Source organism: Xyrauchen texanus, chromosome 5 (genome assembly GCF_025860055.1).
Source record: "Xyrauchen texanus isolate HMW12.3.18 chromosome 5, RBS_HiC_50CHRs, whole genome shotgun sequence".
In the NCBI taxonomy this organism is placed as follows: Eukaryota; Metazoa; Chordata; class Actinopteri; order Cypriniformes; family Catostomidae; genus Xyrauchen; species Xyrauchen texanus.
The window spans coordinates 2,583,056-2,602,316 of NC_068280.1; the positions used below are offsets into that span (position 1 = coordinate 2,583,056).

The window sequence follows — 19,261 nt, forward strand, 5'->3', positions numbered from 1 at the left end:
TTGTTAAAAATTTGTGAGGACAAGGAAATTGTACTGCTAGTTACACCGGAATGGCCCAACCGCCCATGGTTGGGTGGATTCCACTAACTAGGAATCTCCAATGCAGGCGGGGGACACGTTTTGGCATCCGCAACTGGAATTGTGGAAACTTCACATCTAGCCCATGAACAGTGCCCGTTTGACACAGAAGGGCTCTCACAACCAGTGCTCGACATCATCTCATAGGCCAGAGCCATTTTTATACACCTTGAAATGGCGAATGTTTGCTGATTGGTGTTCCTATCGAGGCGAGGACCTTGTACAATACACTGAGCAACCCACACTTCATATTCTGCAAGAACACTTGGACGTGGGTCTCACCCCATCTGCGCTTAAAGTGTATATCGCTGCCATAGCAACTGAACACGTCCCACTAGGCGGTCTGTCAGTTGGCAGATATCCTCTGATTGGGAAATTCACATGTGGTGTGATGCGGTTGACAGTCTTGCCCCATTACTGCTCCAGTTTGGGACGTAGTGCTTGTGTTAAAAGCACTCATGGCACTGCCATTTGAGCCATTGGATTCAGTGAGTTTACACGTACGCTCATTAAAGACTGCATTGCTTCTCACCTTGACTTCAGTAAAATGTGTAGGGGACCTTCAAGCACTATCAGTCGATGACTCTTGTTTAGAGTTTGGACCGGGCTTGTCAAAAGCCATTCTCAAACCCAGAAATGTCTACGTGCCAAAAATGTTGACCACTCCCTTCAGAGTGCAAGTTATTACCCTTCAGGCTTTCACTCCTCCTATGTTTGATTCGGACGAGGCGGAGAGCCTGCACACACTATGTCCTGCAAGGGTGTTACGTGCATATGTCGATCGTACGAGTCAAATCAGCTTTTTGTGCGCATCACAGGCTGCTTTAAGAGTTTGGCTGTTTCCAAATAAAGGCTTTCACATTGGATCTTACATGCCATTGCGCTCGCATTTGACTCGTAAGGCATACAAATGCCCTATTGAAGTTAAAGCTCACTCCACTAGAGGCATGGCCTCTTCATGAGCATTATCTAATGGTGTTTCCCTTGAAGACATCTGCATAGCTGTAGGTTCGGCTTCCCGCAGGACTTTCGCTCGGTTATACAACCTGGATCATCGCCAGGTGTATCCACCTTTTCATCGATATACTTCTCCCTTCTTATCATAATACAAAGAGGAGATTCTGTGGGTGTCTTTATCTATGCTATTGGCTAGTAGGCATCGATGCGCGTGCGAATCAGTGACTTAAATGACTGACTTAAAAGGGAACGTTTAAGTTTACAAGTGTAACCACGTTTCCCTGAAAGGAAGGAATGAAATGTTGCGTAAGCTGTTTGCAATATTGAATCTGAGAATCACTCTGTACCCTTCATATTGTAGCGTTTCAAAGAAGCACATAGAGGTCTCACGAACATTTGAAAAGTTTATTATTTGGGCAATGGTAAGGCCGATGTCCACACCGTACAATTCTCAGGAATGATGTGTACACAACAGCAACCGCTACTTTTCCATTCCCCACCCCCTTGATAGACTAGAGTGATTCCCGATTAAACAGAAGAAATACATGCGCACAATAACAGAAGCATTTTGGTTTGCTACAATATATTGTGTTGTGCAAAAATGGCAACAAGTAGTAAATTACAATTTAATATTCCGAGTTCAATATAAGGCCACTTAATCAACATAATTTGTGGTACATTGTTGATTACCACAAAAATGTATTAAAAAAATTAAGTAAATATCTGAATTACAGTGAGGCATTTATAATGTAAGTGAATGGGGCCAATCAGTTCATGTTAAAATACTCAGTTTCAAAAGTATAGCCATGAACAATATGCTTGTTAACATTGTTGTGTGATCAAATCGATGCTCACCTTTTCTGTGTCATGTTATATCAAATTATACAACTTCGTTGCCATGGTGACGTAACATCTTAATCATGTAATCCAGCAAAAAATAATGATTTTAGCAACTTTACAGCTCACATAATACACAGAACTTTTATAAAATTACAAGCTTCACGTTTCTGCCATACAAAAATGGAAGAAATTGTCCCCATTCACTTCCATTGTTAGTGCCTCACCGTACCCTTGATTTTTGTTTTAGTTGTTTTATTATTTTTATTTTATCCCCCTTTTCTCCCGATTTGGAATGCCCAATTCCCACTACTTAGGAGGTCCTCGTGGTGGCGCGGTTACTCGCCTCAGTCCGGGTGGTGGAGCACAAGTCTCAGTTGCGTCCGCTTCTGAGACCGTCAATCCGCACATCTTATCACGTGACTCATTGTGCATGACACCGCGGAGACTCACAGCATGTGGAGGCTCATGCTACTCTCCACGATCCACACACAACTCACCACATGCCCCATTGAGAGCGAGAACCACTAATCACCACCACGAGGAGGTTACCCCATGTGACTCTACCCTCCCTAGCAACCGGGACAATTTGGTTGCTTAGGAGACCTGGCTGGAGTCACTCAGCACGCCCTGGATTTGAACTGGCGACTCCAGGTGTGGTAGGAGTTTTGCTTTAGTTAAAGAAAAGTGGGACACGTCTATATTAAATTGTCTGGTAATCAAAATTATACCTCAAATGCTGTTGATTGAACTTAACTTGTATTTAACCATGAATATTCCTTTAATTACATTAACATGTGCATGATCAGTACATTAAAAGATAAATCTTCCCCCAGAGCCATGGTGCTCTCACAGTGTCACGGGTTACATATAAAACAGTATAAATATACAGTATATCCACTTATGTCCAGTAAAGGCTGAATTATTAAGGCACTAGGGCGATTTTGGTTTGTGTTAAAGAGAACTCTCTTAAATTCTCCAGAATATTTTTTTTTCTGAAGATTTGTCCAGATGTTCTTCACTTCAGCACAAGTTACATTCGTTTGTACAGGTAGATGATACATTTGCAGTTTGGACAACGATGTTCTACATCCTTACAGGCATCCACACAGAACGGAATCAAACAACACGGCCAGATCCTGTAAAAGACACAATAAAAATCAGTTTGTGTACGTTTGTTTTCTCATATAACTTGAATATGTTTTTATAGGCTCGCCTATTTGCTCATATACTCTCAGCCTGAAACTGTGCAACTTTTGCCTAATTTCGATTGTTGCTTGTCTGGTTGAACAATGACGCCAATGAGACCTATACAACACTGACAGCCTTGACGGCCTTTTATGTTAGTCTGTAACTTTTTAGCTTAGACTTTGGTCATGATTAACAGCATTGAATAGATGTTTGAAATTCAAAACATGAGATAATACAAACAAAAGATATCACAGGACATTCCAATTCATTATGCCTCCAAATTTGGCCCTTTTTGGTCGAATTTCCGACAAGCGGCACCATGTGGCGAATGTTCATGCCTCGGAAATCTGCCCGCTGTGCCTTTGATGTCACATTATACCACAAAAACAATCAAACTGTGGATAGTGGTTTTATAATTTGCTAAGAAAGCCCCTTCCTTTCTAAATGAGCGGCTCTTGGACAGAATAAGCTACAATGGGACTTTATGGGAATGGACAAAATCTGGTTACTTGAGACGAATTTGCACCTCACCGGAGCGATTTACACCACATGACCTCGGAACTTGAGTGTGTGTGATTGTGTGTTATCATATTGTACAGTAATGATCAACATGGTGCCTTACAGTAATATGCCAAGACCTCCACAGATGGCCCAAGTGAGCAGACCATTGACGTATCTTGTCTCCGTGACAACCTGTTGCTGACAGTGAGGGCATTTCATCTGCCCCGGGACATCAGTCAAATGGAGGGGCATAACCACCACCTGTGTTACTACACACAAAGACAACATGATATATTTTTCTTGATCATATAGTTCATAGTTACAGCTCTGTGGCAGGAGGAGGGCAGGTGGCGTTACCCCTCTCGAGGTCTTGATTAGCCTGATTAAGGGCCGGGTTTGCAGCATCACGACCCGGACTCCTCCTGCCACAAGCCCGTTTATGCTCATGATCAGTCACACCATTTTCACATTCCCAGTCCAGATATTTAGTTTGAGACACTTGGTAGCAATTCAACTAGATATCAACAAACAGAACTGTACCATTTTGTTTTCTGAGTTATGTCCATGAAATTATCTGTAACAGAAATCTTTTATACAAAGCCACATTCATTTTCATACATTTCCTTATCGGTGGACCATGGCCTGACATTGCTGAGTTTTCGTTTGTTTTGTCTGGACACCCATTTATGGTTCCGTGTTGCTAATGGCTAATCCAATGAGTGCAAATGTTGCGCACGTACCAGTTTATGTTTTAACGTCAAAAGCAAAGAATAACCCGATGACTTCAAATCTAATGTTATCGCATATTGGTGTGCTTGTAAACGCACTCACTGATAGGAAGACAGTCCTTGAAGAGACACTGTACTTTATATTAAAGAGGGTTGTCATTATGAGGAAGGGGTGGACTGGGAAGAGAAATTGGACCTGGATTTTACATAGAAGCTGGCCCAAAGCTTTTCAGCCAGTCGTGGCCCATTCGGCACATCGCAGCGAGGTTTTGCGGCCCTCTTCAGCCAGTTGTGGCCCGTTTCAACTTATCATCGCCCATTCGGCCTCGTTTCGTGGCCAAACCACCAGGAAAATCCCAGTTCTCCCGATGGTCAGTCCACACATGTCATTAGGGCTTATGTATGCCACCGGACACGAACATGCAGAAAGGTAACATTTCCCAGACTAGCTAAAAAATATTAAATTTTATGAACTTTTATTAACCTCAGCCAAATATTAGCAAACTTAGCAAGCTAAGCCCTATAAATTACCATTGCGTTGACAAATTGACGATTATGAGTTACCGTATACTAAAGCCATTCAACCAGCATGGTTGAGTACGGTTAGCTAACTGTGCCGTGAAACATTTTATACGCGCCGTGCCGAACCGTGCTCAAGTGGTTAGCTACCGTAACTAGTCGTACCTTGCTCAGAACCATTCGGCCCTATGGTGGAAAAGAGGCTATATTTCCCGCTAAATTGATCCAGACCAAATCAATACTTTTTATGTACCAGCTCACAGTGCTGGATAGTAAATGATTACATGTAATCTGTATTACATAATCACATTACAAAAATCAAGTACTTGTAACTGGATCAAAGTACATATTAAAATACTTGTAATCGGACTACAGTTACTTTTTATAGATTACATGATTACACATTAACAAGGCAATGGCAGTACATTTTTAATAATTTATTGATAATTTTCCTAATATCATAATATACTTCCCCTGAAGCACAATAGTCTCGCATGTGCTCCTTCTACGTTACAACAGTAAGACATGCACCTCATCTGAGACATGGAGATGGACTATTATTCATTAGTAAGGGTTAAAAGTAAGTGTGTCAGAGATTTGAGCTGTTAGCTTTGGCCTAGCAATGTCATTACTGTTGATTTCAGGTCCATGACTGTTTGTTCATGTAAGGTTTTTATTATTTTATGCACTTAAACTGAACTAGATATGTTAATACATTTTTCTTTTACTATTTCTTTCTACCTCACCTATGGCGTGAAGCTCAGACATTGAACTTAATTGCTTCAAAGGATCTAGCGGATGCCATCTGTAAGGGTCCTGCCCGCAGGGTACACAATAGTTCAACTGCAAAATGTGCAGCAATATGGAACAAAGCCTGTCACAAAGCCTGTCTACTGTTGCTGCTGATGCGTCATTGTTCTTAGATTTAATGGTTATTTCATTCATGCAATGTTTAATGCACTTTTTAAACATTTTGTAAAGTAATCCACCCTGCACTGCTGGCTCAATATTGGTATTTTGTTCATTTCTAACTAATAATTGGACAAGAAATCCTCCATAGTGTACGACTTTAACCAAAATATTCCCATGCTAGTTGGCTTCTCCAGCTAAGTTTAAGTACTAAAAATTAAAATAATACAAAGTGAAATTGGGGCAGAATTACTCACCTATGGGTTGCATAGGTTGGCCTGCTGGGGCTCCAGTGGCCGAAGTCATAATGACCCCCTGCGTGTTTAAAGGGGGGTACCCCGGACCTGTAAAAACATTAAAGCACATAATGGAAACCAACAGAACCAGTTACATTTCTAGTGATCAGTCACACCATTTTCACATCGCCAGAAGACTTCGAGAAATGTAGTTTGAGACACTTAGTTGCAAAAATAACTGTATTTTATTTTGTTTCAACCACCGTTTCTTACACCCATTTATTTATTGTGGTATCAACTAGAGGTCTTCACGGGTCATCCGACCCGGGACCCGTACAGGTTCGGGTCCATATTGTAAACGGTCAGCCGGGTCTGGGTCGTGTCCCATTCTAGTACTTCGGGTCCTGGGTCTGTTTTACTTCTGCAGTGATGCGATGACTTTACCAATTGACGATTGGCTCTTTTATTTAGAAGGCGGGACTTATTCCGGGATATCGGTGTTTGACAGATGACATAAACCAAAGTGCATTATTGGCATTGGCGTGGTTTATGAGATATTGTGGTTGGAGTTCATTCGCTTCAAATAATAGACTGGTCCGAGTCGGTTCCGGGTAGTACATTTATGGCATTTCTCGGTTCTGCACGGGTCCGGGTCCAAACTTTCAAATAATAGACGGGTCTGGGTCGGTTCCGGATAGCACATTTCCGGGTCTCTTTAGGTTCGGGCACACATTTTTTACCCTTGAAGACCTCTAGTATCAACTGTTTTTAAAATAGCACCCACTGTAAATGCAAAGTAAAAACAGCAAACTGTGACTGGTTACTTTGCATGTCAGTAATATGATCTCTTCCTGTCTCATTGGGTGGTTTTTGTCCAGAATAAGCTGTGATGTGGACCAGACTTTATACAAATAGCCCAAAGATCTAGCTACGTGAATCTAAGACCCAACTGACCTGGTTGAGGTTGGTATGAAATTGGTTGTCCGGGGTAGGACATGTTGGGTTGGTCCATCTGAGGACCAGGATACGGAGGGGGATTGTGGCCTTTCTCCATTACCAGCAATCTGTTTATGAGAAAGAATGAAATAACTTAGTCTCTGTTCTATCGTTGTTCCCGCAGCTCAACTGTAGAGAATTGCTGCTTGCAACCAGGGGCGGACTTAGTGATTTGGGGGCCCTAAGCAACCCCATGTATGGGGCCCCACCTCACCACATACTCTCGCCCTTTTACGGTGATCTTACAGGAAATGTTCAGGGTTCCTTTGCACTAAGTCCACATTGTTGATGGGAGAAGCTGCTGCTATAGATTCCAAGCTATGAAATGAAATGTAATCAGTTTGAAGGCCACTTTAATGAAGGCACCAGCACCATACATGAACTAAAATAGATGAAACACACACACACACACACACACACACAAAATGGATGAAGATATGTCCTAGATACATACAAAAAAAAGTGTTAAAAAAAGCCTTGTTGTTAATTTCAAGCCCTTGCTTTCCCCCCAGCATGTTACTTCCGTTATCATAGGACTGCCCTCGGCAGTTGGCAATATCCAAACCTAGTGTTTGTAGGTCCCTAGAAATGTCTCACACAAACCCTTCCCCATGGTGTCGACTACATTTAGAAAACAAACCAAATCTCATGAATGGAAACAAATTTTGAGGTCTCACTAATTTACAATCCTAATCACCACTGACAGGTGCTCCTGGTGACCAAGATCTGGAGTGCAGTCCATGATGATGGAAACGTTTTTGGCTTTCCTGACTCTCTCTACAATGGCATCGGTTGTACTTTTTGCCAAAATGGCAATGAGCTCATTTTGAATGTGCTTACTGAGATACACTGGCAGCCAAAGTTTGGAGTAATGTACAGATTTTGCTGTTTTGGGAGGAAATTGGTACTTTTATTCACCAAAGTGGCATCCATGCTGATCACAAGTAGATATTCAGGACATTACTGATGTAAAAAACAACATCATCAATATTTGAAAAAAGTCATTTGTGATCAAATCTAGACAGCAGCATCAGTCCAACACCTTATCCTTGAGTAATCACTTGGGCAGTGGTGGGGCAGTGGTGGCTCAGTGGTTGAGGCTCAGGGTTACCAACCAGAAGGTTGGGGGTTCAAAGCCCCAGCACCACCAAGATGCCACTGTTGGGCCCTTGAGCAAGGCCCTTAACCCTATCTGCTCCAGGGGTGCCGTATCATGGCTGACCCTGCACTCTGACCCCAGCTTAGCTGGGATATGTGAAAACAAGTACATTTCACTGTATATATGCAAAGAACTGTGTGTATAATGTGTGACCAAAATAAAGGATTCTATTCTATATCAAACACAGTTGAAATATGTTTGGATCGTTAAATGATGCTTAACGTTGTCTTTATGTTTGTTTTTGAGTTGCCACAGTATGCAATAGACTGGCATGTCTTAAGGTCAATATTAGGCCAAAGAAACGGCTTTCTCTAGAAACTCGTCAGTCAATCATTGTTTTGAGGAAGTCTATTGAAGTCTATGCAATGCTTGAAATTCCCCAAAAACTGCAGATTTCATCCAAAGGTGTAACTACAGTCTTCAAAGACAAAGCACAACTGTCTCTAACAAGGACAGAAAGAGATGTGGAAGACCAGATGTACAACCAAACAAGAGGATATATACCTAAGCGGCTGCTTACCTAGCTTATTGTTAAGTCTGCCCCTGCTTGCAACTCAAAGGTCACGTTGGCTTACCAGAGAACACGCATAAACTGAACTGATGTATGAATGCACTGCTAATCGCTTTGCTTCTGCCAACTGCATGACTCTCTTAGATAGACCCTGATCAGCAGGTCTGCCAACCTGTTACGTTTCCGGTGTTTGTTTTATACTGCATGACAGATGAGAATAACAGCTCTAAGAAAGTGCTTAAGTCTATCTAAACAGAAGAGTTTGTATTTATCTTTCCCACCCATGGAAATGCACATTTGCCATTACATGCAAACACAAAGACTTTTTCTTTCCATAATGACTCAACAATTGAACATCAATTAGAGTGGTTTGCCACACTGCCCAGTGAAATGCCCAGTGAAATGCCCAGTGAAATGCCCAGTGGGGAACGCCAAAAATGAGTGAAATGGTGATGTAATCAGACAAGATTTTTAAGGTGAATATTAGATGGGTTTAATGAGTAAAATGGACATCCCTTACCTACAGTTTGAACCTAAACCCAACCAATAGTGTCCTAAATGCAAATGAGAGGTGGAAATGTGGTCAGTGGGTCCCAAAATGTAGTCAGTGTGTTACAGGAGGGACATATACATTTCTAAAACATATGCTTGGTTAAATGGACTCTGGTGGTACAGTTATAACTACTACATTACACTTTTGAAAGGCTATGGTTGCTATGGTCCTGCCAAGGCATGCAATATACACCGCATCATAAACCAATGGATGCCAATGAATAAAGTAAAAAAAAAAAGTGGCCCAATTTACCTGAATGCACCTTTTGTGTATTTAATTACCTCTTCAGCCTTCTGAATGGCACACTTTAAACACAATCAAGTTTTGACGTAACTATTATCTTTATCCCAGTGTCAAATGTACACAACACAACAAAGGACTTTGAGAAGAGAAATTCGAATATCGCACTGCATTTTGGGAAAATTGTGTCACCATAATGGTGTTTAGTGTTCCCTCTGGATGGGACCTTATCTTATTTATTTCTATTTCAGTTGGTGCAGTTGTGTTTAAGAACACCATTTATTGTACTGTGATGTATAGTGGAAAATTTGTCCCTTAAAAGTCACACACTCATTGGATTAGTGTTTCATTGGACCGACTTCTAGCTTTGATTACGGTGCACTTTCGTTGTGGCATTGGTTCGACAACCTTATGCAACGTCACATTTATTTCCATCCAGAGTTGCATTAATGTTTGGCCGAGATCTTGTGTTGATGACGGGAGAGTCGATCCACTCTGTAAAGTCTTCCCCAGAACATCCCAAAGACTTTTAATGGGGTTAAGGTCAGGACTCTAGTGAAAATGGTTCCTCATGTTCCCTGAACCACTCTCCAGGGAGGAAACAATCCACTGATGGGATATCCTGGTCGTTGATTGAAGCAACCCCAGATCATTACACTGTCTCCAGACGCATGTACAGTGGGACTATGCATGACGGGTGCATCCCTTCTTACCCTTCCTACCCTTACGTGCCCATCTCTTTGGTATAGGGTACATCTGGGCTCATTAACAACATTTTTAACAAGCTTTTCTCTCTGAATGTAAAGCAATTGAACGCCCATTGACAAACATACGCCAACCTAGATCAGTAGAGGTCTGCAGCCCGACCCGACCCTGGCCTGACGGGACCCGAGAACTCGACGGGTTTTGGGTCGGGTTTGGGTCCGTTTTTCAAGTAGGACTTCGGGTTTGGGTCGGGCTTCTAATTAATGAAAAAATAAACAGGCTTACTGAACTTGTTAGGGGCTGTTCACAATGAACGTGTTTTTGCGCACGTCAGTTCTCCCATTGTTTAAACACATGCTGGACGAATGTCTTTGACATTTCACCGCATCTCGCTTTTTCTTCAGCGTCTCGCACGGGATCGGCATATTTCAAACACCGTGTCAATTTAAAAAGAACTTCAAATTTTCAAAAACGCATGTCGAGACACCTGCGTTTCATTAGATTCAATGTTCTTAACAAGTTACATTTACGCATTTGGCAGACGCTTTTACCCAAAGCGACTTACAGTGCACTTATTACAGGGACAATCCCCCCGGAACAACCTGGAGTTAAGTGCCTTACTCAAGGACACAATGGTGGTGACTGTGGGGATCAAACCAGCAACCTTCTGATTGCAGTCATGTGCTTTAGCCGACTATACCACCATGAAGTGGTGCATAGTTCAGGCTGCATAGAGGGGACTGTTGCATTATTTGATATTGTTCCAGATTGTTCTGCACCAAGTGAAGTTTCAGCAAATACACGGTAAGTCAACACTTTGTCCCCTTCTGCTCTGGTGTCCTGAGGGGTGCTGTGCCTTTGTTAAAACTGTGTATGTTTCAGTACTGTTATGAATGTTGCCTATATGCTAACATAAATACAGCCTATTGCAACAGTACTTGCTAAGAGAAGAAATTAGATAGTAAGCGATTTCAGGTTTGGGTCGGGTTCGGCTTAAAATCTGACGGTTTCGTTCGGCCCGGTAATGGTCCGGCCACGCGGTCTCTGGTACGGGTCGGGTTTCGTTTTAAGGCCCGTGCAGACCTCTGTGTGACAGCCAGAGCAACGTCGGTTGACAGATGCTGAGCGGTGGCTATGAAGGTACTTCTTGATAAAAAAATGCATATTTGAACCCATTTAATATTCTAAGAACATGTAAAGTTAAATAAAATCCATCCATTCATTATTGTTTAAAATGGTGCTTTTGGTTATTTATAAGCTATCATATATTTGTCATGTTTTACATATTTAATTGGCCTTTGTTTGATTACAGTTTTAAAGTTATTTTAAACACCAAACCATATTTTTTGCTAAATATCCGGTGTGTCTCGTTCAGGTTTCTTTCTCATAAAAACAACATTTTAGTTTGTACTTCCTGTCTGAACACAACAATTAAAATGATTAAATTCAAATCAGCAACTCTTGTTTAAATCAGTCTAATTTTACATAAGTAATTTATGGCTAAACTGACTCACTAGTTTCACGCCCCTAGTATAACATTTCCAAACAGTGTGACGTAACGGTTTGAAACAAATGATTCGTAAAAGATTCATGAAGCGTGTTTCGAACACACCCATCACTACGAACAATGAGGAAGTGATGTTTGCAAAAATAGGCTATAATATGGCTATAATATGGCAAAACTAGGCTATAAACTTTGGTCTCATAAGTTGTCAATCAGGTTGAAAGATATCAACAAAACACAATGATTGTGACAATTAACAAACACTGTAAATAAGACAAAATACAGATTATCATTGTGATCCTACAGAACAGCGTTGCTACATTACAGTAATTGCTTTGTCCTGTTCACTGTGAAGTCACAGAATACAGTTGTCTTTTAATTTGAATAAAGTGTAGAAATACTACTGTAAAATATACTGTGAAAGTCATACAACTCGTAGCCAAAGATTTACAGTAAACTCACACAAATTCTTTTTCAATGTAAAACACAAAGACATGAGACTATGACACTTACCTGTGTGTTTCAGTAGTCACTGAAGACCTGTGGACTCTCTGCTGTGAATACAGAGAGAAAGAGTGGCGCTGAAACTATGGACACAAAGGCTTAGCTACATAGAACCACACCCATGCAAATTTGTTGCATGTAAAACGGTTTTATTATCTGAAAAAGAGAGATTCCTTTGCAGACAACAGCACCAAAGAATTGAATTGAGGTGAATTTTGTTAAAACATTTTGACATTTTCTTGAGTACAATTTAGTAGCAGTGATGTAAATAGTGATACTTTGATAGACTTTGATATATCAAAGCACATGTCGTAAAACACGGTTATGCCATGGCACTTTTTGATACGTTAACACTTTAAGCTCGGATGGGCCAGCGAGAATGCTTTGAAATGTTCGGACAAAATCAGAAGTGTTCTGTTTTGATAATTTATTTAATAGCTTCCACTGTGCATATTATTGCAATCGGTAAATAAACTGATCAAATTGCCATGTGTCATAAGTTGCTGGAAAGCTCTCAAAGAATAGATTACATCCCGTTTATTTGTTCTACTCATAGACGAAACTATAGCGAGTAATAACTAAGTATATCTCCTGACAATTATTTTGGTGCTGCTTATGTCGCGTTTTCACTTATAAATTCATGAAAAAGAAACAGAAGATAAAATATCACATAACAGTATGTGACACCATTACCACTTAGAGGAGATTCTCTTTCAATCGAGTCCACACACAAGATAATCAGATGCATAGATCATTAGATAATCCACATGAAGCACAATGTTACATATGACCACCAGGAGATGGCGCCAAAGACTCAATAATGACTCAAATGGCACAGAATGAAACTTATTCTGTTGTTGTTGTTTTTGCATGTGTACTGGTGCACTGGTGGTGGTTGAGGAGAGTCCCATGTTCACTGTGTAAAGCGCTTTGTGTGTAGTTTCCGAAAAGCCCAATATTAGTTATTTATGTGTAATCAAAGTTTTGTACTATTTGAGTAAACTGAGAATATTTTTGGTGGGCAATGTTAAAACTAAATGATATGGATTGAACTGTAAGATTAATGATTAAGTGCTATGGAAGTGCAAGTAGATGCAGTCATCTTGACTTTATAACGTATCAGCACTATAGAGCCACATTGTTTTTTATCAAGCAATTTATCCGGTGATGCGGGTGAAAACACAGGAGACGGGAAAATTAAAACAGACTTCCGATATGAATCGTGGAAAAAGCCTGGACATCCAGTATATTAGCTGAAATTAGAACGTCTTGTACCAGACACCTATTGTCCCATTGTTAGCCTTATATTGAAGAGTTTCTGTGCCGTATTAACTTCATGCAACCCCACGTACACATGCGTGGACGTTGTATTTTGGCTTCGCAATACGCAATGCAATAATTTAATTTAAACTTACTGATCTCATTTCAGGAGACTCATCAGTGGAGTTTGTCTACATCTGGAAAGAAATCTAATTAAGTTTGGTTGTTAAAACCTATTTGAGTCAAAAAAATGATCTCGAACCACCACACTGTTAAACGCAATGTACACTAATGTGTACTTTAGCACATGCAGCACACATTTCCTTAATAATCCTATTTACTGTGCAGACATACATTATGGATGGATGAAAGAGAGGTATAGTAGATGATATATAGATATACAGTCAGACAGACAGACAGATAGATTGATAGATAGATAGACAGACAGACAGACAGACAGATAGATAGATAGATAGGCAGACAGACAGAAAGACAGTCAGATAGACAGACAGACAGTCAGATAGATAGATAGACAGACAGATAGATAGATAGATAGATAGATAGACAGACAGACAGACAGACAGACAGACAGTCAGATAGATAGATAGATAGATAGGCAGACAGACAGAAAGACAGTCAGATAGACAGACAGACAGACATATAGATAGATAGACAGACAGACAGACAGATAGATAGATAGATAGATAGACAGACAGACAGACAGACAGACAGACAGACATATAGATAGACAGACAGACAGACAGACAGATAGATAGATAGATAGACAGACAGACAGACAGTCAGATAGATAGATAGATAGACAGACAGTCAGATAGAGAGACAGACAGACAGACAGACATATAGATAGATAGATAGACAGACAGACAGACAGTCAGATAGATAGATAGATAGACAGACAGTCAGATAGAGAGACAGACAGACAGACAGACAGACAGTCAGATAGTTAGATAAGATAGATAGACAGACAGACAGACAGTCAGATAGATAGACAAACAGACAGACAGAAAGACCGATGGATGGACGGACGGACGGACGGACAGATGATAGACAGACAGACAGACAGACAGAAAGACAGATGGACGGATGGATGGACAGATGGATAGATGATAGACAGACAGACAGACAGACAGACAGACAGATAGATAGTGATGGAGAGAGAGACGTAAATACACTCTTTGTATAATTTCTATAGTGTGACTGTTTATGGAAACCCGATCTGCAGTCTGTTATTATTATATTATTATCATCTTTTTGTTTGTATCGTAGCAACAACCAAACAATGATATAATCGAGACTCTGGCTCGAGAGGGAAATTGAACCGGATTCATCATTAATGGACAGGATGGTGATACAATAACATATTCTTCATCCCGAGTGTGTTTTCACCGATAACAAACACAGAATGAAACCATGGTGTATCTCCTACAACACATACAACACACTTATAAATCCTTTCATATGCCAGGATCTTGTTTTTCAGGTGTTTTGAGTCTGAAGTGAACTATTCTCTCTGGACGCGCACTAAGGTCACAGTCCATCCTGACAAACCACTTTTACATGAGTTTCACATGCAGCTCAACTGAACAACCGATGCACTTTTAGATAGTGTGCCCGCTAGTGCTCATGTTCTGGATATCGTCTGTACCCCTAAAGCCTCGACCGTCTTGGATTTATCTTCATCTTCCATTGACTAGGAGGACTTGTTCCTCGACTCCTAGTTCTTTAAACGTCTTTTCAGTTCAAACACAGGCAAAAACACTGAGTGTCCAAAACTTCTGTGCCCTTTGCCGAGACCCAACTTGCAACCCAATGAGATATTTTGACACTTTTTAGGTAACGTGGAGAAGAACAGCAAACTGGGAGTTTCAGGTTTGTGTGACCAACAGGTCAAATGATGTTCCACAGCAAATAGAGCTAAAACAAAATCTATTTTATTCACATATAGATTGTAACAAATATCAATTAAACAATTTCCCAGATCTACACATGTTTGAAGATGTCCAGCTATTTCAATCATGCTTCAATTCTACATGACTGGACAATTTTAATGACATAAACTGCCATATGAAGTATAAAAAATGAAAGAGATATTTCAATATAATTAACAATGAAGCTGAAGTGTCTGAGCAGGATTGCAAAAATAAACATTGATTTCAGGAAAGCGTTCTGAACACACCCTTCATCTCCCATTGGTCAAACGAACAGTCCTGTCCCAAACGCACGCTATTGGTTGAGTCAGTGTTGTTGCGTCTGGTCGGATGGGATACTCCAAACAAACAATGAATGTTTATAGCGCCACATAGACACAATGTCTGCAGTTTGTGAGAAAATGAATCTACGAATGACTTACTCAGAGCTGTCTTTGCATTTTTAAGCTGGGATTGGAGAAAGTTCACATTAAGACGTTAATCAGCTATAGTATATACAATAAAGATATTGACATTCTTTGCATTGCTATAAGGTGGGATGTCTTGGAAACTCCATGTTTGGCATCCCCTAAAGTCTTGTTCTCTCGTGCAGGGAATGCTACATGCGTTTGTAAATGTGAATGACTCTCTTGCAGTTTGGACAGCTATGTTGCACATCCTTACATCCATCCACACAGAAAGGAATGCAACAACATGGCCAGCACCTGGAAAAGCACAGCAGAGACATTTAAAATAAGCTTTTGTATTAATCTGCTTTAATAGCTAACGGTTGTGAAGTCATTATACTCACACAAAAACAGCAAGAGTTCCGCAGATTAACCAGGTGAGCAAACCACTCAGGTGTTCAGTATCTGTGACCACACCTTGCAGGCAATGCGGACAGGTAATGTGACCCGGTACATCGGTGAGATCAGGCCTCATTACCACCTGCGTAACTAGAAATGCACAAACACATCTTTCAAAGGAACATTTCGGGATTAACCCAAGTTACTTTATACAGTACTTGTTAACATGAAGTTTACTGACCTGAGTTATCACATACTAATCTGGGTAAATGTATATCCAATAGGACTTTTACAACTTTGTTACAATGACAAATACGTATTTTTAAAGACTATAGAATCTCCTCCCTGCCCAGTAGGGGGCGATATGCATAAAGAATGCAAATCGCCAAAAACAAAAGAAAGTAAAAGTGGAGATTTATAGTAAAAAAGGACTTAAATATAGATCTGTTTCTCACACAGAGCTATCATATCACTTCTGAAGACATGGATTAAACGACTGGAGTCTTATGTGTTACTTTTATGCTGCCTTTATGTGCTTTTTGGAGCTTCAACATTCTGGTCACCATTCACTTGCATTGAACATATGGACCTGAAACATTCTTCTATAAATCTTCATTTGTGTTCAGCAGAAGAAAGAATGTCACACATCTGGGATGGCATGAGGGTGAATAAACGTACATTTTGGGTGTACTGTCCCTTTAAATTGTATTAAACCGGGAACATTTCTTTTAGAGACTGGACACATATTACATGTAACAGATTAACTATAGATTGTCCTCTAGTGTTCAACAAGAAACCAACATCCAAAAGATTAAATCTCTCAGCTCCACAAATCCAAACGAGGTTGCAAGGCCAATGTTTACATTATTAGAGATATTACGTCATTATTAGTAGACATCAGATAGGTATTAAGTGGATAGTTCACCCAGAATGCAAATTCAGTCATCATCATGTTTGATGCACACCGGTATGACTTTCTTTCATCCATGGAACACTAAAGGAGATGTTAGCCAGAATGTTGTCCTCAGTCACCATTCACTTTCATTGCATATTTCTGTCCATGCAATGAAAGTGAATGGTGACTGAGGCTAACATTCACTTATTCACCTTCACCGCTTAATACTCACCTACAGGGATGACGGTGGGCTGGACCGTGTTGGGCGCGGCGGTAAAAGTATATGCAGGTGGTGGAGGGTAATGCGAAGCCGACGGACCTGTAAAAGAGTCAAAGCAGCGAAACTCAGTGTGGATCGGCCAGTCCGTTCACCTGGTTATCATATTCACACCTTCAGTGGTGCTGAGATAAAGAAGTCCTTTGAGTCACACGTGGTCTTACATTAATCTGGTCTAATATGCAGCCATCATGATTCAGAGTAACTGATAAACATGATAAGATGAAAGAAATGACAGAAATGTGTGTCAGTGTGTGAACATACTAATCTATTTATCATTTACTCTTTACTATTAGATTAAAAACTGTTTCCTGTTCCTCTAGCATCAATTATTAACCAGACTTCTTGTATCATACTGTATGTTGATTTACTCAAGTAGCAAACACTACTTAGCATTTAGTAAAATATTAGTTCAAGCTGGGGGTTGCAGCGTGAAGCATTTACACGTTTGCATTGGTCATGATGTACATAATGGGATGGTAAAATGATAAAAATAACTTTATTCCATATTGTTGAAATTACGTGAACAAATTATGTTTTCTGACATGGAATTAATGAGCTAAACCAAGAGGAAAAAATATGTTGATGCAACTTAATTGATTCATGTGAAACCGATATATATGATTACATTTAGTGCACTATAGCCTTAAGGATCGGGTCAGGGCTGGACTGGTAATCTGGCATACCGGGCATGTTCCTGGTGGGCCGACGCACTTTGGGGCCGATCAGGGGCGGACTGGCCATTGGGAGAACCAAGTGGGCCGGTGGGTCGGCCACGAAACGTGCCGAATGGGACGCAATAAGCTAAAATGCGCCGCAGTGTTACGAAGAACGGACCACAAAATGGCGCCCCGATATGCAGAAATATCGTGACTCTTGAGCCCACATGATGGTAAATGGTCTGCACATATATATAGCACCTTTTTAACCTTAACGGTATTCAAAGTGCTTTACACTGTGACTCATTCACCCATTCACACACCAATGGCAGCAGAGCTGCCATGCAAGGCGCTAGCCTGCCATCAGGAGCAACTTGGGGTTCAGTGTCTTGCCTAAGGACACTTTGGCATGTGGAGTCTTGTGGGCCAGGATTCGAACCACCAATCCTGCGATTAGTGGCCGACCCGCTCTACCACCTGAGCCACAGCCTCCCATGACGTATGTGCCCCCCATACTCAGAATTGTTTGGGCCAGTTGCTATGTAAACTCCCAGGCCGATTTCACTTCCCAGTCCAGCCCTGGCCCAGGAATACGTTTTTCTGCATTCCGGAACGGATCACGTCCGGTCGACTGTGTCGCCTTTCAAAGTCGACTCTTTTGACCACGAGCGAATATGAACGTGTTCGATGCATGCATTCTACCTACAGCTTTGTGATACTCTTTAAGTAAAGCCAACAGTGTCGAGAAAATCTGGGCCACAGCAGACAGTTCATGCAGATTGTGCTGATGAGGACATTTGCGTCACGCATACTGTGCACGGAGCGTTCAGCAGCGCGGACAACCAACGTATACTTAGAGTTGATACACCCTAACATTTTCTTTGAAATGTGCTGGTATGATCTGGAATTTAGTTTTGTGACTCTGATCTGCCCAAGACCTGAAACTCCAAACCATTCCGCGAGAGTAGGTCGAAAGTTCTGCAACTGAAATCGGTCTATGAATTCTAATTACTGCCCCCAGTGGCCAGAACGTGAAGTGTTTTAGAACGTAGGGCTGTTGATTTAACGCGTTCATTTTGTGCGATTAATTATATGAAAAATAACACGTTAAAACAATGTACGCAATTAATCATGGCCCCAATTCGTTCCCAAGTTCTGTAATAAGGAATGTTCCAACCGTTGGTCCAATTCTATATTGATTTACCACTTTTATGTTTTCCGGCAACACTCCTCGTCAAACCAACGAGTAGGCAGCAAAGCCTTCCACAGATGCACTATTGCGCACAAAGACAGCTATTACGAGCACCA

The 19,261-nt window shown here is 40.9% G+C and overlaps 2 protein-coding genes across 4 annotated transcripts in view; both read right to left on the bottom strand.

The window, feature by feature from the left end:
- Nucleotides 1–1,426: 1,426 nt before the first annotated feature.
- Nucleotides 1,427–12,225, bottom strand: si:ch211-202h22.8 (Lipopolysaccharide-induced tumor necrosis factor-alpha factor homolog-like). 2 transcript variants are annotated; one of them, XM_052126793.1, is made up of 5 exons: nucleotides 12,138–12,225; nucleotides 6,911–7,020; nucleotides 5,978–6,064; nucleotides 3,686–3,833; nucleotides 1,427–3,011 (listed from the first exon to the last, which is right to left on the bottom strand). In XM_052126793.1, the coding sequence occupies exons 2-5, from the start codon at nucleotides 7,008–7,010 to the stop codon at nucleotides 2,906–2,908; spliced, it is 441 nt and encodes a 146-aa protein (XP_051982753.1). In that variant the 5' UTR covers nucleotides 7,011–7,020; nucleotides 12,138–12,225; the 3' UTR covers nucleotides 1,427–2,905. The 2 variants fall into 2 exon arrangements, with proteins under 2 accessions (XP_051982753.1, XP_051982754.1); XM_052126794.1 differs by lacking the exon at nucleotides 12,138–12,225 and adding an exon at nucleotides 9,143–9,160.
- A 3,099-nt stretch (nucleotides 12,226–15,324) lies between these two features.
- Nucleotides 15,325–19,261, bottom strand: part of si:ch211-202h22.9 (uncharacterized protein LOC559480 homolog) — a 5,646-nt gene continuing 1,709 nt past the window's right edge. For both annotated transcript variants that reach the window (XM_052126796.1, XM_052126795.1), the window contains 3 exons: nucleotides 17,250–17,336; nucleotides 16,128–16,272; nucleotides 15,325–16,041 (listed from right to left, as the gene is read on the bottom strand). In XM_052126796.1, the coding sequence (XP_051982756.1) occupies nucleotides 15,936–16,041; nucleotides 16,128–16,272; nucleotides 17,250–17,336 (338 nt within the window). In that variant the 3' untranslated portion in view covers nucleotides 15,325–15,935. The remainder of the gene's footprint in view (nucleotides 16,042–16,127; nucleotides 16,273–17,249; nucleotides 17,337–19,261) is intronic.

Coding starts and splice junctions, on each gene's coding strand:
- si:ch211-202h22.8 (XM_052126793.1), bottom strand. CDS start 7,010: ATGGAGAAAGGCCACAATCCCCCTCCGTATCCTGGTCCTCAGATGGAC. Junction 6,065..6,910: donor TTCATACCAACCTCAACCAG/GTCAGTTGGGTC, acceptor ATGTTTTTACAG/GTCCGGGGTACCCCCCTTTA. Junction 3,012..3,685: donor GGAGGTCTTGGCATATTACT/GTAAGGCACCAT, acceptor TGTCTTTTACAG/GATCTGGCCGTGTTGTTTGA.